This window comes from Impatiens glandulifera, chromosome 6, assembly GCF_907164915.1.
Source record: "Impatiens glandulifera chromosome 6, dImpGla2.1, whole genome shotgun sequence".
In the NCBI taxonomy this organism is placed as follows: Eukaryota; Viridiplantae; Streptophyta; class Magnoliopsida; order Ericales; family Balsaminaceae; genus Impatiens; species Impatiens glandulifera.
The window spans coordinates 45,122,640-45,138,461 of record NC_061867.1 but is presented as its reverse complement, the minus strand read 5'-3'; the positions used below and the strand labels follow the sequence as shown (position 1 = coordinate 45,138,461).

Below are 15,822 nucleotides of genomic sequence, written 5' to 3'. Positions count from 1 at the left end.
AATACAAGAAGAGATAAATTCCTTGCAAGAGAACAATACTTATGACTTGGTAAAACTTCCGAAAGGAAAGAAGACTTTGAAGAACAAGTGGGTATTCAAGTTGAAGCATCAAGAGAATAGCTCACAACCTCGATACAAAGCAAGACTGGTTGTGAAGGGCTTTGGACATAAAAAGGGTATTGATTTTGAAGAGATCTTCTCACCGGTTGTGTAGAGGTCATCCATCAGAGTTGTGTTAGCATTGGCTGCTAGTGAAGATTTGGAAATTGAACAACTAGATGTGAAGACTGCATTTCTCCATGGTGACTTGGACGAAGAGATCTTTATGGAACAACCCGGAGGTTTCAAAGTTAAAGGTAAATAAGATCTTGTCTGTAGGTTGAGGAAAAGTATGTACGGGCTCAAGCAAGCGCCTAGACAATGGTACATGAAATTTGACTCCTTCATAGAATCAAATGGGTACAGTAAGACTACTTCTAATCATTGTGTTTTCATCAAGAGATACGGTGTTGATGATTATGTTATTCTCCTGCTCTATGTTGATGATATGTTGATTGTTGGGCAAGATATTGCGAAAATTGAGAAGCTCAAAAGAGATTTGAACAAGTCTTTTGCGATGAACGATTTGGGTTCAGTGAAGCAGATCCTAGGCATGAAAATCACAAGAGACAAAGAATAAAACACTTTGGCTATCACATGAGAAGTACATTGAGAAGGTACTTGAGATGTTTGTAATGAAAAATGTAAAACCGGTTTCAGTTCCACTTGTAGGTCATTTCAAGTTGAGTTCTGAACAATGTCCTACAAGTGAGAAAGAGAAAGATGAAATGAAGAATGTACCTTATGCCTCCGCAGTTGGTAGTCTTATGTATGTCATGGTATGTACAAGACCGGACATAGCACACGCAGTTGGTGTTGTTAGTCGGTATCTCTCCAACCTATAAAAGAACATTGGTTGATTGTTAAGTGGATTCTCAGATATCTTCGAGTCTCTTCAAAAGCACATTTATGCTTTGGAAGTGATACTCCTATTTTGGAAGGCTTTACATATTCTGATATGGCGGGTGATGTTGATTCAAGAAAATCTGTATCAGGTTTTTTGGTTACCTTTGCAGGCGGTGCTATTTCGTGGCAGTCAAGGTTACAAAAGTGTATTGCTTTGTCTACTACAAAAGCTGAGTATATTGAAGCTACTGAGGCATGTAAAGAGGTGTTATGGATGAAGAAGTTCCCACAAGAGTTGGGCCAAAAGCAAGAGAAGTTCACTTTGTTTTGCGACAGTCAAAATGCCATTCATCTCTCAAAGAATCCAACTTTTCATTCGAGATCCAAACACATATACGTGAGATATCATTGGATACGTGATGTGCTTGAGGCAAAAGAGCTGAACTTGGAGAAGATTCATACAAGTGAGAATGGTGCCGATATGTTTACGAAGTCCTTGCCTATGGACAAGTTTGAAGATTGTCGGGAGAGAGCAGGTTTATTAGAGCCCGCAAAGTTGCACTGACGGGGGAGATTTTTTGGGTCAGCTCATTTGGCAGCTGGGCCTGACAAATTAATAAAGCCCATTAGGGCATATTTAATTAAGGAAAAAAAACACAGCAGTTTAATTTTTGTTCTCTCTCCCTCTTCCTCCATTGAAGTAGTTCTTCCTCTATTGAAACAACAATTTCTCCATTGAAGCAGCATGTTATTCTTCTAATTTTCTTTATCTCTTCTCCATTTGGTTAACCATCTTTAGTGATGATGATAATGTAGGTGAATGACAAGTTAGAATGAGGTTAATTGATAACTTTGATTAGATTACCTCTAAGCTTGTATTGAACAACATTGTATACCCATTTGATATAGTGGATGATTTAAGTGGCCGAAGTGTGCTATGGTTTTTACCTAATTTGGGTTTTCCACGTAAAATTTTGGTGTCTTTCTCTCTGTTTCTTTAATTGTTTGATTAGTCGATGCTCAATTGAATTGGCTGCCCATTTGATTATACAGAAGGGGAAAAAGAATTGTTAGACCTTTTGTTGTAGCTTGTATATTTTTAGATTGCTAAACATGTGCTATTATTCGATTTCTCCAACACTCGAGATGCGCTCAATCCGGGAGATTGGTTGAATTCGAAGATGATGAGAGGTAGAATCGTTGGTTAAGATTGTTGTCCAAATCTTGGATGTCGGTGTAAAGGAGGTCTTGGTTTTTAGAGCGGCAGAGGAGGCAATCAGAATTCTTCATGTTCTTTCTTGTTGTGGATAAGTAGGTCTTATTCAACTTATATGATTAAATCAATGGCGGTTTTGCTACAAAGAGGGAGCATGAATTAGTATATCGTTTTTCATTAGTATATAGTTTTTCAATGGTTGAAACGGGGAATGATACAATTTTTTAATTAGTATATCGTTTGATTGAGTTTTACTAGTTATGACTGTTTATGTTGAAATGGTCTTTTTTGCGATGAAAATTATCAAGACTGATTTACGTAATAGAGGATGAGTGGATGAATGACAGTTTCGTAATACACATCTATAATGAGATTTTTGCTATAATTGAAAATGAACAAATTTTATAACATTTTCAACAAATAAACACTCATGTGACACAATTTTCTCTTCTTGTTTGTACGTTCCCACTTAGTACTTGTGATACGGTAAGAAAATAATTATGTTAAAAACTAGTGAAATAATAAGAAAATTAGGACTATCTAATTCCTATCGAGTTGTTAAATTTCAAAAGTCAGACATAACAGTGAAAAACCATAATGTTATAATCGCTTATTTAACTCATCATTCATCTTACTTGAAAAGCTTAATTTTTTCGTTACATTATCAAATTGACAAGACATACATTTTGAAATTATTAATATGAAGGGGAAGAAATTGACTAACCAAGTATGTCCAACATCATTAAGATTCTGATAGGTCATGTTTGTTGAATGATTGCCGGTGTTTAACACGATTTTTACACTAACTCAATGTATTTAATTTTGATGCCTTCACTTGTTTAAATAGTAGGTGAGGATTTACTAAATTAAATTTTTTTTTTGTTAATAAAACAAATTTTTTATTCATTAACGAAGAGTGCGAAACATACATTAAAACAAATTAAAAAGTCGTACATAATTTTTAAAATTCAAAAGCAAAACAAAACTGTGAAAAACCCTAATCTCACTATCGCTTATTTAACTTATCATCCATCTTATTTGAAAAGCTAATTTTCTCATTAAAATCTTCAATAGGCAATACATAGATTTTGAAAGTATTAAGAAGCCCGTCAAGAAATTGACTTACCAAAACTGTCACATTGTCAAGATTGTGACCACAATGTTTGAATGTGCTAGGTTGAACACCATTTCTACAACTTTTGTATTTAAATTTGAGAAATCAAATTATGTAAATATTATGAGGATTTACTAAATCCAATTTATTTATTTATTTGTTAATAAAGCGACAAATTTATTAATTAATAAAAAGAGCGAAACTAGCACTACAAAAATACGTGGTTATAAGTAAATATAACGGAATTACAAAAAATCGCGCGGAATTGCATATTCTCTTCCTTTTATACTTAGTTTGATTTCCCTTCCCTCAATTGCATTTTAAAATAAACTCGATCTTCTCTTATCGATACCTTTGGAGCCACGCTTCCTTTTAACTCTCTTTATGTCTTATTAACAAGAAAATCCCGAAAATAAACATACAATATTTTGATGCGATTTTCAATTAAAACCCGATAATAAACTCGGATAATGCATGAATTCTGATCAAGACAATACAATTTTAAATAAAAAAAATTGTTGGAAATATTTTCTAATTACCTTAATGTTTTAATATAATATATTTTGAGTAATGTTTCACTGAGCCGTTGTTCTGTTTCGAACCGGCTGAAAGTAGCCGTTTTAATCAAGACCTCTTTCATATATATAGGGGTTTTCTTCATAGCTGTATTCTTCCGAATCGCTTATCTTTCTTCTCTACGCTCCTCCCCTTCACCTTTTGCATCTTACAATGGATCAATTCCTAACGGAAGTTGCCAGAATCAGCTCTTAGTTGAAGATACAATCTAGGAATTCAACAAGTTTGTGAAGTAAGTATAATCGTTAAAGTGAAAGAGAGGATCTATCTATCTATCTATCTATCTATCCATCCGAAGTTGTATCAATGGTAGAATCCGATTACAAGTTGTCAAAGAAAGTAGCAGATCGGTATCTAAAGCGCGAGATTCTTGGCGAAGGAACTTATGGCGTCGTTTACAAGGCTATCGACACCAAGGTACGTTTTTCTTTTCACCCTTTTGAGAACTAGGGTTGAATCATGCTATATTAGATTCTCTTTTACTGCTCCGATCTTCTCGCGCTTTCTTGAAATTGAAAGATTAGTTCTTTTTTTATATTTTGCGTTGTGATCGTTGTTGTCCCTCCAGCTAACACTTCAGCTTCCTTTTCTTGCTCTTGAAATATATTGTTGGGAAGATTGTTTATCTGTCTATCTATCTAGATTGAATAATTGAATTATGTTTACCTTTCTTGAGTTAATTTTTGTGACAGTTTTTTGAAGTATTTTGCTAATGTATGTTGCTTGTTCTTCCTGATGTTGAGGGTCCTTTTAAATGATTTTTTCAGACAGGAAATATAGTTGCTATTAAGAAAATCCGACTTGGGAAGCAGAAGGAAGGGGTGAATGTTACAGCTCTGAGAGAAATCAAATTGCTTAAGGAAATGAAAGATCCATACATAATTGAACTGAGTGATGCATTCCCTTATAAGGAAAACTTGCACCTTGTGTTTGAGTTTATGGAAACGGATCTAGAAGCTGTTATCCATGATAAAAATATTGTTCTTTCACCAGCAGATATAAAATCATATATTCAGATGACACTGAAGGGTCTTGCTTTCTGCCACAAGAAATGGGTCTTGCATAGGCATGTCTTTATCTCATTAATAACTGATGCCATATATTTCTAGTACTTAGTTTTAAGACTCCTCTTTTTCAGGGATATGAAACCAAACAATTTATTAATAGGACCCAATGGACAACTAAAGTTGGCAGATTTTGGCTTAGCTCGTCTTTATGGAAGTCCTGATCGTAAACTCACTCACCAGGTATGCTTATCTGTTTTCTTTTGTGAACTGTAGTTGATGCATAATTGTTGACTTCACAGTCCATACTTTGTATTGAGCTTATTTAGAAAATACTATTTTGTCACAATCTGTGACAATCCCATTGGAAAATTACATAGATTGGGAAATGCTACCTGTACAAAATTACCCCAAGTGCGGATGGATGGGAGGTTCATGATGTATTATTCTAGTGCCTGAAATAGTTTATTTTGGGCTATAGTCAATGTAGGATTTACTCATAAACATAAGTATTATTAGGATAGAAGTGGTGACTTCTATGTATTATTATCTATTTTTAAACATTATTTTTGCTGACCTTTTGCAATATGGAAATCTATTTCAGTCATTTGATTCTGCAATATGTCTCTATAATTCCTAATTTAGTGCTCAGGTCCTTGATATTTGTAGGAATCTCGAGTTACTACTATGTATAATATATCTCATCAATGTTATAGAAGTATCGGATATACGTAGGTGGTTATTTATGTGCATCATTTCATTTCAATATTTGTTTTATGTTAATGATTCTTCTCTTAATTGTCTTAGGAATGGTTTATGAGGTTTAGAGCTTAACAATCTAAGAAAGGGATTATATACATATGCTGATGAAATTTATTTGTAATGAATGCACACACATGATAGATTCCAATGGAAATTGAAAGAGTAGAATGTCTTACTAGTTGCATAGATTTTATGTTTGTATAATAATGTTTTTCATGAAACAAGACCCAAACCTATGTTATATCTAATGTACAATTCTTATTTGTAGGTCTTTGCTCGATGGTATAGGGCACCTGAGTTGTTGTTTGGTGCCAAGGCTTATGGTCCTGCAGTTGATATTTGGGCTGCAGCTTGTATATTTGCTGAACTCCTCCTACGGAAACCCTTGCTACAGGTGAATTCAGGTTGTTGTTGTTGTAAGTTAATTTAGGCAACATCTTAAATCTTATGATGGTGGTCCCAAAGAATAAAAGTCTTCTGTCGGTTTAGTTGGTCTCAATCGTTTGATATCTTATTAATCTATTTGTTATTAATGGTTTCATATTAAATTTAATTCATGGTTCATTCTTCTATTAGATCTCTAGGCTATAGACACTTTTCTTTTTAACGAAATAAACAGCTAAATAACATTTACAACAGAAAAATAGAAGTGGAAAAAAAAAACTCAAGATTCCCGAAGGCAGGCATGTTGCTATAGACCCTTCTGTAATGCATTTCCTTGTAATGGTAATATCATCACAATCATGTTTTCGTCTGCAATTCTTTTTTTTTTTTGCGGAAGGTTTTTGTTATGGTAATATCATCAAAATAATGTTTTTGTCTGCAATTCAATATGATTTGATTGTCTCTCCCTCAGGAGGCAACCTTAAGTTTGTAATGTAGATGTTTGTTCTCAAACCTTTGAGTTGTAAGTCATATGTTCTCAATCTGGATGTCATATTCCATTCTTTTAAGCAAATATTCCTTCCCCTAAACCCTATCAATTGCTACAAACTGGTTCTACTTTCATAGATAAACCAAGTATTAAGTATTCTTTTATCATGCTTGAGAGAATGTATATATATATAATTTTCTATGCCTCATTTGGAACATTTGTGTAGATGTAGCTGAAGTCGGCTGAAAAACCGAGAAATAATTTTTGATCTGGATTCAAATACGTTTTGTAATTCCATATATTTTTGGGATACTTTTATGCATATTTAATTTTACGTTTACACTTTCTTTTTACTAAAAAATAAGAGTATATTTCTATGCCTTATATAAATGACCCAAGACAAAATTTAGAAAATTTTGCTTACTCATATATTTTGTAAAATTTATTTGACAATCTTAAAATACAAAGATTGTTAATACCCTTGGTCTATGTCGACACAGCTTCGACGCTAGAAGATTCTATACGATCACATTTTGTTTATCCCCTGTTAATACAATGTTTTTGTATGTTAGCTTTTTTAATGGGCCCTACAGAAACTACCGCTGGATACCAAACGGAATCTCATCAAGAAACGCATTTAGATCACTAATTCAGATTTTAAAACGTTAATATCTCAAAATCTAACCTATTGGCTTTTATCTTTCAGGGTAAAAGCGATATGGATCAACTGGGAAAGATATTTGCTGCTTTTGGGACTCCAAAGTCCTCTCAATGGCCTGATATGCAATATCTTCCGGATTATGTGGAATATCAATATGTTCCTGGAAAACCTCTACGGCAGTTGTTTCCTATGGCTAGTGATGATGCATTGGATCTATTGTCGAAGATGTTTATGTATGATCCCAAAGGTAGAATCACTGCTCAGCAAGCCTTGGAGCACAGGTATGGAATTTATCACAAACATGTATTTTGTCACCATCTCTGTCATAATAACGATTCTATTGGAAAATTGGAGAATTGCCAAAAATTAAATTGATAATGATTTTTCTTTTTCCGTTTGATATATATATAGGGTGTTTTTCTAAATACTACTTTAGAAAATGTATATATTTTTCTTTGTTGCTTCATTTGGTATACACAATATTTTATAGGGGTTAGTTTGATTTAGTTTATTCTCTCCAGCTTATTGCTTATTCGGTCCATTTTTCCGCGTTCTGATGCGTTTGATAGCGTAAGCTCATTCACATTGCTATCACGGAGTGCGTTTAATACGCTTAATCACTTTTGGTTACCCATCGCCGAGAGAGGAAAGTAGATGTGTGGGACCCCTACCACCATTGAAATTTTTATTTACAATATTTTTGGCAGGTACTTTTCATCTGGACCACCACCTACTGAACCAATTATGCTTCCAAGGCCACCTCTGAAAAAGGATTCCCGGAACTCAATGATTTCAGACAATAATCAAGCTGATGGTCCTACTATTCTTCTGTCTCCTCCAAGAAAGTCAAGAAGAGTTATGTCACACCGTGTAGCGCACGAAGGAAATGTACATCAAATAGCTGGTGAGAGGACGACTGAACATGAACATCAACCAATGTCAGTTGATTCCGTTATATTTGGATCAGGAACCCCGGTTAGGCCAAGAATAACCAGGTAAGTGGCATGATTGTTGCTTAACATGTTTGTTTATCTAATTAGTTTTTAAGGAAAAATGCTTAAAATGTCTCAAATTACACCTCGTCATCATTTATTGCGATGCACTTTATAAAATGAATAATATCACAATCAATGATTGGGATTAAAGAGCTGTAATAATTGTGTAGAGATGATTTAAGATTTTTTTGAGTTGACCAATAAATGATGTCAGGAAGTATTTTGAGCCATTTCTTAAAGTTTAGGAAGAAAAACGAGCCTTGGATGTAAGCTCAGAATATTTGGTTTGCTTCAAATATTCTTTTCCTAGTTTAATTTCTACATCTTTATGCTTAACACTTCAAGATCCTTTGCTAAAAAACCTTAGAGGACAAATTGTATTTGTTTCAACTCTTTAGTTATGCACTACATTTTAATATACTTCTTATCCTCACAAGATTGCTTAGAAGTAACTTAATAATCACTTTGAAAGATGTTACATAGAGTTGGATTGATCTAAAGAATAATTTAAGGTAAGACCAGAGAGAAATAGAGATGAGACTAAGGAATAACTTTCAATGAATCTAGTCTAAACTATACATATGGCCCATTTGTAAACACTTTTTTTTTTCTTTTTTCTGTTAGATATCGCATCTGTTGTGAATCTAGATGTGATCATGTTTACAAATAGAACTTAGTTTAGACACATATTCAGAAATTTATTGGCGGGTTTTCAATTGGATCCAATTATCTTATTCTAATTGTGTAAAGCATGTTGTGTGCTTGATTCACCTATGTCTTGGCTTACCTTTGTTTTCCATGTATTCGTTTTTTGTCATTTTGCTGAAACTGCAAAAAAAAAAAGAGAATACAGTGACTACATTTCTCTAATAATCTGGCAATGATGGAATTTTTCTTTATTCTATCTTCATATCATTACATTCCTTTTTGCAGTGCTGACAGAACACATCTGAAGAGAAAGTTAGATCTGGAATTTTAACTGCATGAAGAATAACCCGAGTTTCTAGCTGTCCATCAAAAACCCTAATCTTTACTCTCGGTGGAAAACTCCAACGATCGTGTGAATTTTGAGGGAATGAATTGGTTGACAGCAACTAGTAAAATCGTTACTTGATAATTCTTTGGGAATGCAGCCATTTATTGGAGGGCCACATAAAAATGCTGGCTTTCAATTGATTTTTCGTGAAGAAGATAATAATGACTACAAAGTTGATTTTTTTTTTTATTCTTGAGAAAGATTTAGATATTTGGTATATTGGGATTTTTATTTTTGGTCTTATAATTTTTTTTAACTTGAACTGAGATGATGACAAAAAGGGTGGGATGTAGTTGCAACAATTTTTTAGTTAGTTAGTTAATAACATTTGGTGTTATTATGGTAGTTGATATTCATGGGAATTTTTCTAATTCATATGAAGTTTGGCTTTTCTTTTAATTAGGTTTATTCAAGCTTTTTTAGTTGTGACATATAATTTTTCATTTGGTAAAAAGTATGATCTCATTTGAAATCTGGTTAAAAATTTTGATTTCAAATTGAGAGAGAAGTTTTTTTTTATTATGTTTTAGTTAGATGTTTAAACATTTCAGTTAATTTCGATTTTATTTCTTATTTTACAAATCAGTTAAAATCGATCAGTATTAATATCGATTTTATCGGTTATTGTTCTACTGGTTTCGGTAGGTTTAATCGTTAACCAATAATTTAATTTTTTAAATTAAATACTAAATTTATTAAATGATTTTTTTTCAAAATTCTTATTTGCACTTACTATATTATTTTTATTTTTTTTATTTTTTCTATGTTATATTATATTATATTATTGTAACAATATAATATATTTTAAGTCTTCATTTTTAAATAGTTATATAATTAGATTTGTATTTTAAAATAATTTTATATAAATTATATTTTAAAACTTAAAAATAATTAATATATATAAATTATTAAATATTATATATCTAATATTTAAAAAAATAACTAATATAAATTATAAGATAAAAATATATAGTTAAATTATTACAACCGCTAGAAAAATAGTTCAACTGAAAATCGAATTGTTTATCGATAAAAATTAGTTAACTGGAATGGAACAGTTAGAACCGATTAACTATTTTTTTATTTGTTCGGTTATCAATTTTTTTTTTTTTTTATAACTCTAGTTCTAGTTATGGAGTAAATTCATAAATAAGTCCTACAAATATTATTCAAATTAAAATTCACTATTAAACTATTTGTCAAATGAACACTTTTGAAAAATTCTTTCTAGTCACATTTTTTATTTTCAACTAATAACATGATACAATTATTCGCTCTCCAATTTCTCTCTCTATCACTCATTTTTTACATATAAACCTATGTTTGACCTATAAACCTATGTTTGTGGATACTATAACTAATGAATCTATGATGCTTGACTTTTTTTTCATTTTATTCTGAAGAGGAATATTCTCTGAAGTTTTCTTTAATTTATAGAATTGGTATATATTATTAGGTTAAGAAGATTACAATATACTAAAGACAATTAAGAATACGAGGAGCAGACATTTTTATTTTTGCATTAATTCTTTTTAATCAACAAGGCTAGTTACAAAAATTTGCAAAGATGGTTAGTTATAATTTCATTTCCAAGATAAAAGAGTATTTCAAACTTCAATTTCTAAATTTTTCATAGTCAATTTTGAATTTAGACATTCTGCACTCGATTTTCCTGTAGGTCTTGTTAGGACAAAGCTTGATGAGATACACTTCTTCTTAAACATCATGATGTCATTATTCAAAAGGAGTTCTTTAAACTATTGATCTTCTTCTTCATGACTTGTAGATTTTAAGGATGATAAGCAGTTCTTTATAAGTCATTCTTGTGTTATTTCCATTAGCAGAACATGTTCTTCATAGACATCATGGTGTTATTTCTATTAGCAGAACATATTCTTCATAAATCATCATGGTGTTGTTCCCATCAGAAGAACTCAAGTTCAAGAAAATAGATCAAAAATAACATTTGAGTGATGGATAGAGGTTCAAGTTCTTGAGCATCTGTATGACTGTTTGTTTACCTATATGTGAACTTTCCCTATAAAACTTTTCAAATAATCGAATTGTAAAAGGTTTGTAAACTATTTATATCTGGGGTTCAAACAAACATGATACATTTAAATTTGGATATAATCTATTTATTTATATTTGGAAGATTCTCACTTCAATGATATTTTTGAGGAAATGATATTAATTAGATCATTTGTTTGGTCTCCATTTTATAGAGATATTTGTAATAACTATACTCTTTAATTTTTATTATCTTCAATATTTCATTCATATTGAGGTTGTTTTTGTTGAGCCTTCTAAGATAAAAGATATGTCTTGCACTCATTATTGAGTATTTTATGTTTTGTTGCGATTTGCAGATTTAAGAGCATCTCCAATGGAGCTGCAAAATAAAACCCAAAATGGGATCAGCAGCTCCAATAGTACTCCAAACGAAAACCAAAAATGGGATATCCCATACTCCCTCTCCAAATACTGCATATATGCGTTGCTACGGAGCAGATCGCATATATTTTGTTTTTTACATTTTAGCCCTTGAACGTTTATTTCATCAATTTTATATATTAAACTTATTTATATAATTAATATATATATTTTTTATTTATATTTTAATTTGTTTATATGTTTTATTTATTTATATGTTTTATTTATTTATATTTTATTTTTATCTTATATTTTATATTAAGTTTATTTATATAATTATTAATTTAATTTATATAATATTTTTTATATAACATAAATTTATAATATAATTTAAAAAAGTTATAATAATATTAAAAAAAATTACTTTAATATATATAATTAATTTATATTTAAGTTTAAAATATTTGGATAATATTATAATATTGTGGTGTAATTTATAAGTTTGTAAAAGATATGGGTGATATTAAAAAGTTATAAAAGTTGATGTAAGAAAGAATATTATAAGAATATTCTTTTGGGTTTGAGAATGGGTTTTTCGGTTGGAGTATAATTACTGTTTGATGTGATATTTACACCAAAATGAGTTTGAAAATGGGTTTTTTCGGTTGGAGATGATCTAAGTTTGACGAAGAGAGGACACTAATTTCTCAAAATGTGTAAAAAAGACTTTTCTTCGTCTAATTAAGATACTGAAACAATGAGAAATGATAAGGGAGAATAAATTTAAAAAAGGGAATGACTCGTAACGTTCCTCACACTTTTTTTTTCACTCAATGAGCATCACACCATTCACTCTTTCAATTTTTTTTCCCTATCCCTCCTCTTAAATGGGCTTTACAATTTACCATTTCTTCTTCTGATCAAGTTGATCTGCAATGTTCAAGTTATGTGAATATGTATGTGTTATGTAATTTTCTTTATATTTTATTTTATTCAAAATAATAATCAACCTATAAAATGTTTCAACTTAGTCTGTTTTGAAATATTATAGTATTTCACTGAGATCAAACTATACCCAGATAATGATGCAATATTTGAGTAAATTGTATTGAAGATGAATCAATATGATACCGATTGAATTTGATTTGATTTGATTGAATTGGATGTGAATTGTGACATGGGATCAATGAGATGTCCATGTTTGTTTGATGTTTTTGACATCCTTCCATTATTGAAAACAAAAAAGGAAGATTGTAAAAGACAAGACAACAACAATACAAGCTGTTTTATTTCTTATTCTATTTAGATTATTAGTATATTATATGTTTTAAAATATTTAGATATATAAATGTTTAATATGTAATATTTTTGTTTTCTGGACTCAGTTTTAGTCTTGTACAACTCCTACATATATCTCCCATGTTTCATACAATTTATTAAGTCTCAATCAGGGAAATTTGACGAAATGACCTTGCAAACCGGGTTATTTGACCTGGTGGAATTTTGATAATTTAATTGCGCTCGTGGTGATTTTATTTTTTTTGGACGATTTTGCCCTCGTCGCGAAACGCTAAGTCACTTAGCGTTTCGCGAAGTGACGATATGTGAAATGTCCAGATTGCCCTTACTATTTAATATAACCTCCGTACTTTTTTTTCATTTCTTTTCTTCTCCTTCTCTCTCTTCCCGCTCTTCTCCTCCTTCTCTCTAAACTCCGGCGGCGGCGACGAACTCGGCGGAGATCTCGGCGGCGAAGTTCATTCGAAATCCACTATGAGCTCGACGACGTGCACGGGCACTGTTCCAATAGGTACGTCTATTTGAAGCATGTTTTATTGATGTTCGGTTTCTGAGATTGGTTAGGGTTTACCTCCCGTTTCGCTCAGTGCCTGGCGATTCGCGAAGGACTTCCCGTTTCGCTAAGTGCCTTACGATTCGCGAAGCCCTTCCCGTTTCGCTAAGTGCCTTACGATTCGCGAAGCCCTTCCCGTTTCGCTAAGTGCCTTTCGATTCGCGAAGTATTAATTATACGTCTCTAAATCAAATCATGTTTTTATATTGCAGCTGAAGTTTTCGTTTTCTATAATGGAGAGTGGAAACTTGATGCTGATGGAATACTGTATTTTGATGCATCTTCAATCAAAACATTTGATCTACCCCAAAGTACTCGTTATGCTGAATTACTTGATATACTCTACGATAGACTTAATCTCCAGTTATCAGCATACGATTTAGTGCTCCAAGTGAAGTATGATATTCCGAATATCAGAAATCCAAAACCTGTTTTTATTGATAATGATGGGGATTTGAACACATATCTATCACGCTTGATTTTGGGTCGAACAGTGTCACCATTGTGTGTATCTGTAGTGGAGAAGTCAGCGTTTACTAAAGAAAAGATACCACTACTTACATACCCAACTCAAGAAAGTATACTACCACCACAACTTACTCAGAAATTTGTTCCACCTGTTGTACCCTTGGAATTCTTTGTTGAAAGTCAAAATGAAGCCGGAGAAACCTCTTTGCCTCACATCCCACTTACTCAGGACTTGCATGTTAATAGTGGTGAGAAAGCATCAATACCTATACAACCAAGTGCAAGAAGATCATCATTGGGTACACCAACTAGTGCAAGAAAGGCATCAAATGGTACACCAACAAGTGCAAGAAGATCATCAATGGGTACACCATCTAGTGCAAGACGATCTTCAATGGGTACACCATCGACAGACCCGACAGACACATCACCGCCAGACCCCACATTTGCGATGGCATTAACTAGTGAAACCGTATTGGAAGTCGGTTCGTTGTTTGAAAATAAAAAAGAACTTCAACTTGCTCTATATAAATATGCGATGGCCAATCATTTTGAATTCAAAGTGGAGAAGTCAAGGAAAAATCTTTGGGAACTCAAATGTTTGGATGAGACATGCAAGTGGAGCTTGCGGGCTGTGAAAGGTAAGATTTCTAAGATGTTTGAGATCCGGACATTTGAGCATCAACACTCATGCTCAACTTTGTCGAGGCCCAAGAAAAAAATGCAAACACCAGCATGGGTTATTGGGCAGTGCGTGAAGAGCAAGTACATGGACCATCATCATAACCACTTGCCTAAGAAAATAATTGAAGACATGCAGACAACTTATGGGATATTTTTGACTTATAATAAGGCATGGAGGGTAAGGGAAAATGCTTTAATAGCGGTGCGAGGAACGGTAGAGGATTCTTATGGAATACTGCCATCATACCTTTACATGTTGGAGAAGTGTAATCCTGGTACCATAACCGACATACAGACAGACGAGCTCGGTCACTTCAAGTATATGTTCATGTCCCTAGGCCTCTCAATTAGGGGTTTCAAATCCTTTTGTCGTCCTGTATTATGTGTTGATGCTAGTTTTCTTAAGCACAAGGTGGGTGGTCAATTATTGGTGGCTATTGCATTGGATGCGAATGAGCAACTATATCCTGTCGCATTCGGCGTTGTTGATTCAGAGAATAATAACTCCTGGACTTATTTCATGCAAAAACTGAGAGACGCAATTGGATTAGTTGATGATCTCGTCTTCGTATCCGACAGACACCCAAGCATCGCTAATGCCTTGTGCGCTGTTTTCCCAGAAGCAGACCACGGCGCGTGCACATATCACATAAAGATGAATATTGTGGCCAAATTTAAAAGTGATAAGTGTCATGCGGAGTTTGATTCGGCTTCAAGGGCATACACTGTCCACGAATTTAATCGGTGGTTTGAGAAAATCAAGGTTAAAGATCACAGGATTGCTGCCTATTTGGAAGAAATTGGGTTCCCAAGATGGAGTAGAGCATTTTTTCCCGGTAAGCGATACAATCAACTGACAAGCAATTATGCTGAGAGTTTCAATAGTCAGAGCAGGGAAGCCAGAAAGTATCCCATTTCAGAAATGGCTGAGTATTTAAGATTCACAATACAACAATGGTTTAACGATAGAAGAGAAAGAGCGTCTAATCACGAAGAAGTTTTATCTCCAAATTATGAGAAGGTGTTACGTGAGGGATTCGAGAAGGCCAGATTCTATACAGTCCAATCGCTTAACCGATTCGAGTTTTATGTGCATGACAATCAGTCCCATTTCAAAGTCAATTTGAAAGACATGAACTGCACTTGTAGAGTATTCGAAGTTTCGGGTCTTCCTTGTACGCATGCAATGGCTGCTGCCCGTAGTCGGAATTTGGTTTCTTATGACTTCTGTTCAAGGTATTAATATCTAGCTCACGTGTTCA

At 32.9% G+C, this 15,822-nt stretch overlaps 1 protein-coding gene across 1 annotated transcript; it reads left to right on the top strand.

The window, feature by feature from the left end:
- Positions 1-3,996: 3,996 nt before the first annotated feature.
- Positions 3,997-9,558, top strand: LOC124942237 (cyclin-dependent kinase D-1-like). The gene is made up of 7 exons (XM_047482697.1): positions 3,997-4,268; positions 4,619-4,917; positions 4,990-5,098; positions 5,886-6,011; positions 7,198-7,433; positions 7,860-8,147; positions 9,081-9,558. Exons 1-7 carry the CDS (start codon positions 4,158-4,160, stop codon positions 9,124-9,126), a joined length of 1,215 nt encoding a protein of 404 aa, XP_047338653.1. The 5' UTR covers positions 3,997-4,157; the 3' UTR covers positions 9,127-9,558.
- The last annotated feature ends 6,264 nt before the right edge of the window (positions 9,559-15,822 follow it).

What these genes read in the sequence shown, in the direction of transcription:
- LOC124942237 (XM_047482697.1), top strand. Translation starts at nt 4,158, where the DNA reads ATGGTAGAATCCGATTACAAGTTGTCAAAGAAAGTAGCAGATCGGTAT. An exon ending in ATCGTAAACTCACTCACCAG is followed by an intron (nt 5,099 to 5,885) that starts GTATGCTTATCT and finishes TCTTATTTGTAG; the next exon opens with GTCTTTGCTCGATGGTATAG. An exon ending in TACGGAAACCCTTGCTACAG is followed by an intron (nt 6,012 to 7,197) that starts GTGAATTCAGGT and finishes TTTATCTTTCAG; the next exon opens with GGTAAAAGCGATATGGATCA.